The sequence below is a fragment of the Amblyraja radiata genome, chromosome 45, assembly GCF_010909765.2.
Source record: "Amblyraja radiata isolate CabotCenter1 chromosome 45, sAmbRad1.1.pri, whole genome shotgun sequence".
Taxonomy (NCBI): domain Eukaryota; kingdom Metazoa; phylum Chordata; class Chondrichthyes; order Rajiformes; family Rajidae; genus Amblyraja; species Amblyraja radiata.
Genome location: NC_046000.1, coordinates 2,571,686 through 2,582,446, shown reverse-complemented (window position 1 = coordinate 2,582,446; position 10,761 = coordinate 2,571,686). Strand labels below are relative to the sequence as shown.

Sequence of the window (10,761 nt, the reverse complement as noted above, 5' to 3'; positions counted from 1 at the left end):
CTGAGCGCCCCTCACTGACCCCCCCTCACTGACCCCCCTTCACTGACCCCCCCACACTGACCCCCCCTCACTGACCCCCCTACTGACCCCCCCTCACTGAAACCCCCCTCACTGAACCCCCCCACTGACCCCCCCTCACCCCTAATGACACCTTCAACCCCTATCCTCCCCTACTCCCCCACTCACCCCCGCAAACCACCGGACCCCCACTCTCCCCGTCACTCCACCACTGAATCCCACTCTCCCCCTCATCGTCCCCTTCCCCTTCCCCCAGCACTGACCCCCCACTCACACACCTCTCCCCCCCTTCCACCCCCCCCCGCCCTCCACTGACACCCACTCCCCTCCACCTTCCCCTCCCCCCTTCAAACACCAGTAATGTTGACACATTAGTAATGTCCTGTTTGCCAGCTTGTTGACCCTCTGTGTGGTCCCCTCCTGCAGGGTTTAGGAGCCGTTGCTGTGGACGGAGAGACGGGGACGTGAGTGGCCATTGAGGGCGGCCAGGGTGCCGGTGAGTCCCCCCCCCCCCCCCCCCCATTTGGTGGGGGTAGTGTCGGGGATGAGGGGAGCGGGAGTGGTCTGGTCTGGGAGAGAAAAAGAGAGAGACAGGTACAGTGTGAAACAGGTACTGATACAGAGAGAGAGACAAAGAGAGAGAGAGACAGAGAGAGAAACAGGGATAAAGAGACCGAGAGACGGAGAGAGAAAGAGAAAGAGAGAGACAGACAGAGGGAGAGAGACAGAGAGAGAGAGAGAGACAGTGAGAGAGACAGTGAGAAAGAGACAGGGAGAGAGACTGAGAGACAGAGAGGGAGGGAGACAGAGGGAGAGTGATACAGAGAGACTAAGAAAGAGAGAGACAGAGAAAAAGAGAAAGACAGAGAGAGAGAGAGAGAGAGAGAGATACATAGAGAGAGAGAGAGAGAGAGATACATAGAGAGAGACGGAGTGAGAGGGAGTGGGTTGGAGAGGTACAGAGACAGAGAAAGGGGGGGAGAGACAGAGAGAAGGAGAGAGACAGAGGAAGAGAGAGAGAGGAAGTGAGAGAGGGTGAGAGAGATACAGAAAGAGATACAGGACATGGCTGACGAATTGAATAACTAGTTTGGTTCTGTCTTCACTAAGGAAGACATAAATAATCTGCCGAAAATAACAGGGGACCGTGGGTCAAATGAGATGGATGAACTGAGTAAAATCCAAGTTAGCCGGGAAGTGGTGTTAGGTAAAGAATGGATTAAAGGCCGATGCAACGAGACATGGGTGTCATGGTACATCAGTCAATGAAAGTAGGCATGCAGGTGCAGCAGGCAGTGAAGAAAGCGAATGGTATGTTAGCATTCATAGCAAAAGGATTCGAGTATAGGAGCAGGGAGGTTCTACTGCAGTTGCACAGGGTCTTGATGAGACCACACCTGGAGTATTGCGTACAGTTTTGGTCTCTTAATCTGAGGAAAGACATTCTTGCCACAGAGGGAGTACAGAGAAGGCTCACCAGACTGATTACCGGGATGTCAGAACTTTCATATCAAGAAAGACTGGATAGACTTGGCTTGTCCTCGCTAGAATTTAGAAGATTGAGGGGGTTCTTATAGAAACTTACAAAATTCTTAAGGGGTTGGACAGGCTAGATGCAGGAAGATTGTTCCCGATGTCGGGGAAGTCCAGAACAAGGGGGTCACAGTTTAAGGATAAGGGGGAAATCTTTTAGGACCGAGATGAGAAAAACATTTTTCACACTGGTGAATCTCTGGAATTCTTTGCCACAGAAGGTAGTTGAGGCCAGTTCATTGGCTATATTTAAGAGGGAGTTAGATATGGCCCTTGTGGCTAAATGTGTCAGGGGGTATGGAGAGAAGGCAGGTATAGGTTACTGAGTTGGATGATCAGCCATGATCATATTGAATCAGGCTCGAAGGGCCTACTCCTGCACCTAATTTCTATATTTCTATGACAGAGAAAGAGAGACACGGAGAGACAGCGAGAGAGATACAGATACAGAGAGAGAGGGAGAGAGACAGACACAGAGGGAGAGAGAGACAGCTAGAGAGATACAGAAACAGAGAGAGACAGACAGAGGGAGAGACAGACAGAGAGAGAGAGGGAGAGAGACAGACACAGAGAGAGACAGCAAGAGAGATACAGTAACAGAGAGAGACAGAGAGACAAAGATACCAAGTGTGATCGAGCGAGAGACAGAAAGAGGCAGAGAGAGACAGAGGGACAGAGAGAGACAGAGAGAGAGAGAGAGATTCAGAGAGGGATACAGAGTGTGTGAGAGAGAGAGAGATAGAGAGAGAAACAGAGAGAGAATGAGAGAGACCCAGATGTCAGGAAGATAAATACCAATTTACTCTCAATGGTATCATTATCGAACACACTATGAGTTACACTTACCTTGGTCTAACTGTTGCAGCATCAGGGAGCTTCAATATGGCAGTGAATGCACTAAAAGAGAAAGCTTAAAGAGCTCTGTATACAATAAAAAGAAGATTTTACAACATCCAAATTCCAATTAAAATCTGGCTTTAAATATTTGATGGTGTAATCCAGCCAATTGCACTTTATGGTAGTGAAGTATGGGGTCCGCTCAGTCACCATAGCTATACTGAAAGGGAGAAACATACAACAATGCATGCAGAATTTTGTCAGAACATCCTCCATATCCAAAGGAAAACACCAACAAACGCATGTAGGGCGGAATTAGCAGGTACCCACTGATAATAAATATCCAGAAAAGAGCACTAAATTTTTGGGATCACCTTAAATACCCCCCAGATACCCTTCAGTTTAAAGCCCTTAAAACACAAGAGGGGAGCCCAGAAAAGAAACATAGCCCTTCGAGCTTGCACCGCCATTCAATATGATCATGGCTGATCATCCAACTCAGTATCGTGTATCTGCCTTCTCTCCATACCCCCTGATCCCTTTAGCCACAAGGGCCTCAATAACTGCTATGAATGCTAACATACCATTCGCTTTCTTCACTGCCTGCTGCACCTGCATGTCTACTTTTAATAACTGGTGTACCATGACACCCAGGTCTCGTTGCAACTCCCCTTTTCCTAAACGGCCACCATTCAGATAATAGTCTACTTTCCTGATTTTGCCACCAAAGTGGATAACCTCACATTTATTCACAGAATACTGCATCTGCCATGCATTTCCCCACTCACCCAGCCTATCCAAGTCACCTTGCAACCTCCTAGCATCCTCCTTACAGCTAAATCATTAATAAATATTGTAAATTTGTCCAATGATTTCACCACTTTCCAAATGTGCTGCTATCCCATCTTTAATAACTGATTCTAGCAGTTTCCCCACTACCGATGTTAGACTAACTGGTCTGTAATTCCCCGTTTTCTCTCTCCCTCCCTTTTTAAAAAGTGGGGTTACATTAGCTACCCTCCAATCCTCAGGAACTACTCCCGAATCTAAAGAGTTTTGAAAAATTATCACGAATGCATCCACTATTTCTGGGGCTACTTCCTTAAGTACTCTGGGATGCAGCCTATCTGGCCCTGGGGATTTATCGGCCTTTAATCCATTCAATTTACCTAACACCACTTCCTGGCTATCCTGGATTTCACTCAGTTCCTCCATCTCATTTGACCCCCGGTCCTCTGCTATTTCCGGCAGATTATTTATGTCTTCCTTAGTGAAGACAGAACCAAAGCAGTTATTCAATTGGTCTGTCATATCCTTGTTCCCCATGATCAACTCACCTGTTTCTGACTGCAAGGGACCTACATTTGTTTTAACTAATCTCTTTCTCTTCACATATCAATAAAAACTTTTGCAGTCAGTTTTTATGTTCCCTGCCAGTTTTCTTTCATAATCTATTTTCCCTTTCCTAATTAAGCCCTTTGTCCTCCTCTGCTGGACTCTGAATGTTTCCCAGTCCTCTGGTAGGCTGCTTTTTCTGGCTAATTTGTATGCTTCATCTTTTGTTTTGATACTATCCCTGATTTCCCTTGTTATCCACGGATGCACTATCTTCCCCGATTTATTCTTTTGCCAAACTGGGATGAACAATTGTTGCAGTTCATCCATGCAGTCTTTAAATGCCTTCCATTGCATATCCACCGTCAACCCTTTAAGAATCAATTGCCAGTCTATCTTGGCCAATTCACGTCTCATACCCTCAAAGTTACCTTTCTTTAAGTTCAGGACCCTTGTTTCTGAATTAACAATGTCACGCTCCATCCTAATGAAGAACTCAACCATATTATGGTCACTCTTGCCCAAGGGGCCACGCACAACAAGACTGCCAACTAACCCTTCCTCATTACTCAATACCCAGTCTAGAATAGCCTGCTCTCTCGTTGGTTCCTCGACATGTTGATTTAGATAACTATCCCGCATACATTCCAAGAAATCCTCTTCCTCAGCACCCTTGCCAATTAGATTCACCCAATCTATATGTAGATTGAAGTCACCCATTATAACTGTTTTACCTTTGTCGCGCGCATTTCTAATTTCCTGTTTGATGCCATCCCCAACTCCACTACTACTGTTAGGTGGCCTGTACACAACTCCCACTAGCGTTTTCATCCCCTTAGTGTTTCGCAGCTCTACCCATATCGATTCCACATCCTCCAAGCTAATGTCCTTCCTTTCTATTGTGTTAATCTCCTCTCTAACCCCACCTCCTTTCCTTTTGTCTATCCCTCCTGAATATTGAATATCCCTGGATGTTCAGCTCCCAGCCTTGGTCACCCTCGAGCTATGTCTCCGTGATCCCAACTATATCATAGTCGTTAATAGCTATCTGCACATTCAACTCATCCACCTTATTACGAATGCTCCTTGCATTGAGACACAAAGCCTTCAGGCTTGTTTTTACAACACTCTTACCCCTTATCTAATTATGTTGAAAAGTGGCCCTTTTTGATTTTTGCCCTGGTTTTGTCTGCCTGCCACTTTTACTTTTCACCTTGCTACCTATTGCTTCTACCCTCATTTTACACCCCTCTGTCTCTACGTTCACACATTTAAGAAACCCTTTCCCTTTAACTCTATCCTCGACTATCCCATTTGACAGCCCACCCCCCTTATTCAGTTTAAAACCACCCGTGTAGCAGTGGCAAATCTGCCTGCCAGAATGCTGGTCCCCCACCTGTTAAGATGCAATCCGTCCCTTTTGTACAGTTTCCCCTTACTCCAAAACAGATCCCAGTGATCTAAGAATCTAAATCCCTGCCCCGTGCACCAGTTCCTCAGCCACACATTCAGGTCCCGTATCTCCCTGTTCCTGCTCTCGCCAGCACGAGGAACTGGAAGCAAACCGGAGATAACAACCGTGGAGGTCCTGCTTTTCAACATTTTTCCGAGCTCTCTAAAGTCACGCTGCAGAATATTCATCCCTTCTTTCCGGCATCGTTTGTACCGACATGCACTACAACTTCCGGCTGTTCACCTTCGCCCTTGAGGATTTTCTGCACTCTGTGAGTTCCCTGTGTCAGTTGGTACTCAGACTAACTACCCCTATTCAGTTAAACCCTATCCAGTTAAACCCTGACCAGCCTCAGATCAATACTGATCCCCAATCACCAGTTAGAGTGAACCAATTATCAAACAATGTAAAGAAATGTATTTGGAACATTGGGATAAAGAAACCAATAACCAAAAAAAAAACCGTTCCCTAAAAAGAGACTATAAATTGGCAGACTATCTCTCAACTGTTAGAGATATAAAGCAGAGACAGACCATCACCAAATACAGGTTAAGTGACCACTATTTGGCAGTTGAAGAAGGAAGACAGAAGAGATTCTGGCAACCAAGAGAAAATAGAATATGCGGCCACTGTTTGACAGATGAGGTTGAAACAGGGGTGCACTTCCTCCTAAAATGCAAAAAATTGACAAAACAAGGAAAACATACTTTGACAAACTCAGTCTGGCAACCGCTGAATTTAAAGAACTAGATGATACATCAAAACTAAGAATAATCCTGGTGAAGGAAATTCGGCACATCTTGGTGCACAATTACATAACAGCATGCGATAATGAGAGACGATGAATGACTAACCAGCAGCAATGATGGTGGAACAGCAATGGCAGGAATTTATCGGCATAATCTGGAAGACGCAGGATAATTTCATTCCAAAAAGGAAGAAAGATTCTAAGGAGAGTAGGAGGCCACCGTGGCTGACAAGAGAAGTTAGGGATAGATTAAAACTAAAAGAAAAGATGTATTACACAGCAAAGTGTAGCCGGAAGCCAGAGGATTGGGAAACTTTCATAGGACAACAGAAGGAAACAAAACGGGCAATACGGGCTGAAAAGATGAAGTACGAAGGGAAGCTGGCCAGGAATATAAAGAAGGACAGTAAAAGCTTCTCTAGATATGTTAAGGGAAAAAGAGTAGCAAAGTCAAATGTGGGTCACTTGAAGGCAGACACGGGTGAAATTATTATGGGGAATAAGGAAATGGCAGAATAGTTGAACAGGTACTTCGGATCTGTCTTCACTAAGGAAGACACAAACAATCTCCCAGAAGTACTGGAGGACAGAGGATCTAAGGGGTTAGAGGAACTGAAATAAATTTTCATTAGGCGAGAAATAGTATTGGGTAGGCTAATGGGACTGAAGGATGATAAATCCCCTGGGCCTGATGGACTGCATCGCAGGGTCATCAGGGAGGTGGCTCTAGAAATAGTGGATGCATTGGTGATCATTTCCAATGTTCAGTAGATTCATGATCAGTTCTGTGGATTGGAGGATAGCTAATGTTATCCTACTTTTCATGAAAGGAGCGAGAGAGAAAACGGGGAATTACAGACCAGTTAGCCTGACTTCGGTGGTGGGAAAGATGCTGGAGTCAATTATTAAAGAGGTAATAATGGGGCATTTGGATAGCAGTAAAAGGATTAGTTCAGGTCAGCATGGATTTATGTTGTTGGAGCCGCAACTGTTTACCATATATATTAATGATTTTGAAGATGGAATTAGGAGCAACACTAGCAAGTTTGCGGATGACACAAAGCTGGGTGGCAGTGTGAACTGTGAAGAGGATGTTAGAAGGTTGCAGGGTGACCTGGGCAGGTTGAGTGAGAGGGCAGATGCGTGGCAGATGCATTATAATATAGATAAATGTGAAGTTATCCACTTTGGTGGCAAAAACAAGGGGGCAGATTATTATCTCAATGGGGTTAGGTTAGGTAAGGGGGAAGTACAGCGAGACCTGGCTGTCCTTGTACACCGGTCACTGAAAGCTGCCATGCAGGTACAGCAGGCAGTGAAGAAAGCTAATGGAATGTTGGCCTTCATAACAAGAGGATTTCAGTATAGGAGCCACAGAGGGCAGTGGAGGCCAAAACACTGGATGGATTTAAGTGAGAGTTAGATAGAGCTCTAGGGGCTAGTGGAGTCAAGGGATATGGGGAGACGGCAGGCACGGGTTATTGATTGGGGATGGTCGGCCACGATCACAATGAATGGTAGTGCTGGCTCGAAGGGCCGAATGGTCTCCTCCTGCACCTATTTTCTATGTTTCAAAAGTGAGAGACAGACGATGAGGGACAGAATGAGAGGCAGAGAGAGATAGTGAGAGAGACAGATAGCGAGAGAGAGAGAGAGAGAGAAAGTGAGAGAGAGACAGAGATGGGGGGAGAGAGAGACAGAGAGAGAGAGATAGAGAGTGGGAGAGAGAGTGAGAGACAGAGAGAGAGAGAGAGAGAGACAGAGAAAGAGAAAGAGAGAGAGAGAGAGAGAGGGGGAGACAGAGACAGAGAGAGAGAGAGAGAGAGAGAGAGAGTGTGCTGGAGTAACTCAACGGGTCAGGCAGCATCTGTGGAGAAGATAGACACAAAGTACCTGAGTAATTCAGTGGGTCAGGCAGCATCTGTGGAGAGAATGAATGGGTGACATTTTGGGTCGAGACCCTTTGGTTTAGTTTAGTTCAGAGATGCAGCGCAGAAACAGGTCTTTCGGCCACGGAGTCAGCGCCGACCTGCGATCACCCCATACACTAGCACTATCCTACGCACATTACGGACAATTTAATAATTTTGCAGAGGCCGATTAATCTACAACCCTGAACGTCTTTGAAATGTTGGAGGAAACCGGAGCACCTGGAGTAAAAACCCACGCAGGTCAAGGGGAGAACTCCGCACAGACAGCACCCATAGTCAAGATTGAGCCCGGGTCTCTGGCGGTTAGGCAGCAACTCTACCACTGTGCCGCGCAGAATTATATAACGGCTTCCTCAGCCATAAACGCACCCAATATGTGCTAGTAATGCCCTGTTTGCCAGCTTGTTGACCCTCTGTTTTCCCATCCTGCAGGGTTTAGGAGCCGTTGCTGTGGACGAGAGACGGGATGTGAGCGGCCATTGAGGGCGGCCACGGTTCCGGTGAGCCCCCCCCCCCCCCCCCCCCCATCTGCTCGGTGTGCAGGCTGAGCTCGGAGGAGTTGAGCATCGATGGAGGACCACATGACGGGACACAACAAGGAGAAGCGTTATGAGTGCGACGTGTGTGGCAAGGCCTACCAGAAGCCGAGCCGGCTGGAGACCCACCGGCGGGTGCACACGGGAGAACGCCCCTTCGACTGCTCGGAGTGTGGCATGAGCTTCACCCGCTACGACAAACTGCTGCAGCACAACCGCGTGCACTCCGTTGAGAGGCCCTTCACCTGCCCCGATTGCGGCATGAGCTTCAAGACGACGAATGACCTGAAGGCCCACTGGTGGCTGCACACGGGTGAGAAGCCCTATTGCTGCTTCACCTGCGGCAAGAGCTTTGCCCGGATGTCGGGGCTGCGGGAGCACCTGCGGGTGCACAGCAGTGTACGGCCCTTCACCTGCTCTGTCTGCAGCAAAGACTTCAAGTCTTCCACGGATCTGAAGAGGCACAGGCGCATGCACACCGGGGAGCGGCCCTACACCTGCAACGACTGCGGCAAGGGCTTCACCCGCTCCAGCAAGCTGCTGAAGCACCAACATACCCACAGTGGCGACCGCCCCTACACCTGCAGAGACTGCGGCGAGGGCTTCACAAAGTCCAAGCACCTGCTGGTGCATCAGCGCACCCACACCGGCGAGCGCCCCTACACCTGCGCCCAGTGCGGCAAGGGCTTCACCAAGTCTGGCATCCTGCTGGTGCACCAGCGCATCCACACCGGCGAGCGCCCCTACACCTGTGCCCAGTGTGGCAAGAGCTTCACCCGCTCCAGCAACCTGCTGAGGCACCAGCGCATCCACACCGGCGAGCGCCCCTACACCTGCAGAGACTGCGGCAAGGGCTTCACCCAGTCCAATGACCTGCTGGTGCACCAGCGCACCCACACCGGGGAGCGTCCCTTTACCTGTGCCCAGTGCGGCAAAGGCTTCATCCGGTCCAGTCACCTGCTGGAGCACCAGCGCACCCACACCGGCGAGCGCCCCTTCACCTGCGCCCAGTGCGGCAAGGGCTTCACCCGGTCCAGTAACCTGCTGGAGCACCAGCGCACCCACACCGGCGAGCACCCCTTCACCTGCGTCCAGTGCGGCAAGGACTTCACCCGGTCCAGTCAACTGCTGGAGCACCAGCGCAACCACACCAGCAAGCGCCCCTACACCTGCGCCCAGTGCGGCAAGGGCTTCACCCGCCCCTCCAAGCTGCTGTACCACCAGCGGGTGCACGCCGGCGACCGTCCCTGCCCCAGCCCGGTGTGTGGAGAGGGCTTTACCATGGCGTCCCACGCCCTGTCTCACCAGCGCGTGCACACCAGTGGCCAGCTCTACGACTGCCCGTACTGCGGTGAGCGGTTTGACAGCTCGCGGGCTTTGCGGCAGCACCGGCGTGCCCACGCCACCGAGCAGCTGCTCCCACTGTGACGAGAGCACGGGGGCTGCGGGAGCACCAGCGGATACACACCAGAGAGAGACCCTTTGTGTGCGCTGAGTGTTCAAGGGTTTCACCCGCATGTCCAGCCTGTGGCAGCACCGGCGTACCCACAGTGGTGAGCGTCCCTTCACCTGCCCGTCCTGTGGTAAGGGCTTCACCCGCCTTGACCACCTGCTGGAGCACCGGCGAGTCCACAACGGCCAGTGCCCCTTCATCTGCCCGCTCTGTGGCAAGGCCTTTGCCCGCTCTGTGGCAAGGCCTTTGCCCGCTCCTCTAGGTAAAGGCCTTGGGTAAACACAAAATGGTGGAAGGAATGGGTAACGTTTCTGGTCGTTTCTCCAGTCACCCATTCGATCTCTCCAGAGATGCTGCCTGTCCTGCAGAGTTACTCTAGCACATTGTGTCATTTTTGTAAACCAGCATCTGCAGTTGCTTGTTTTTAAACCATTCTGGTTAACCATCTCTGCGCCTTCCCCAAAGCCTCCACATCACTCCTGTAATGGAGTGACCAGAACTGTATGCAATACTCCAAATGCTATCTGACCAATGTCCCTTAAAGCTGCACATATACATTCCTCTCTCCCCTCTCCACCCACTCCGACACAAATTATCTCCACTCCACCCTCTCGTGCCCTCCTCCTCTCTCTCACACACTCCCTCTGTCACTCCCTGTCTCCCACACATACCCTCTCTCTCTGACACACACACACACCTCCCTCTCTGTGACACACACTCCCTCTCTGTCTTGTTCTCTCTCATATAGATAAATGTGAGGTTATCCACTTTGGTGGCAAAAACAAGGGGGCAGATTATTATCTCAATGGGGTTAGGTTAGGTAAGGGGGAGGCGCAGCGAGACCTGGGTGTCCTTGTACACCAGTCACTGAAAGTTGGCGTGCAGGTACAGCAGGTAGTGAAGAAGACTAATGCAAT

General features: G+C 49.5%; 1 protein-coding gene across 1 annotated transcript; it reads left to right on the top strand.

Moving 5' to 3' along the window:
• Positions 1 to 8,447: 8,447 nt before the first annotated feature.
• On the top strand, positions 8,448 to 10,110 carry LOC116968420 (zinc finger protein 239-like). Its single transcript, XM_033015190.1, has 2 exons — positions 8,448 to 9,689; positions 10,107 to 10,110. Exons 1-2 carry the CDS (start codon positions 8,569 to 8,571, stop codon positions 10,108 to 10,110), a joined length of 1,125 nt encoding a protein of 374 aa, XP_032871081.1. The 5' UTR covers positions 8,448 to 8,568.
• Positions 10,111 to 10,761: the final 651 nt, after the last annotated feature.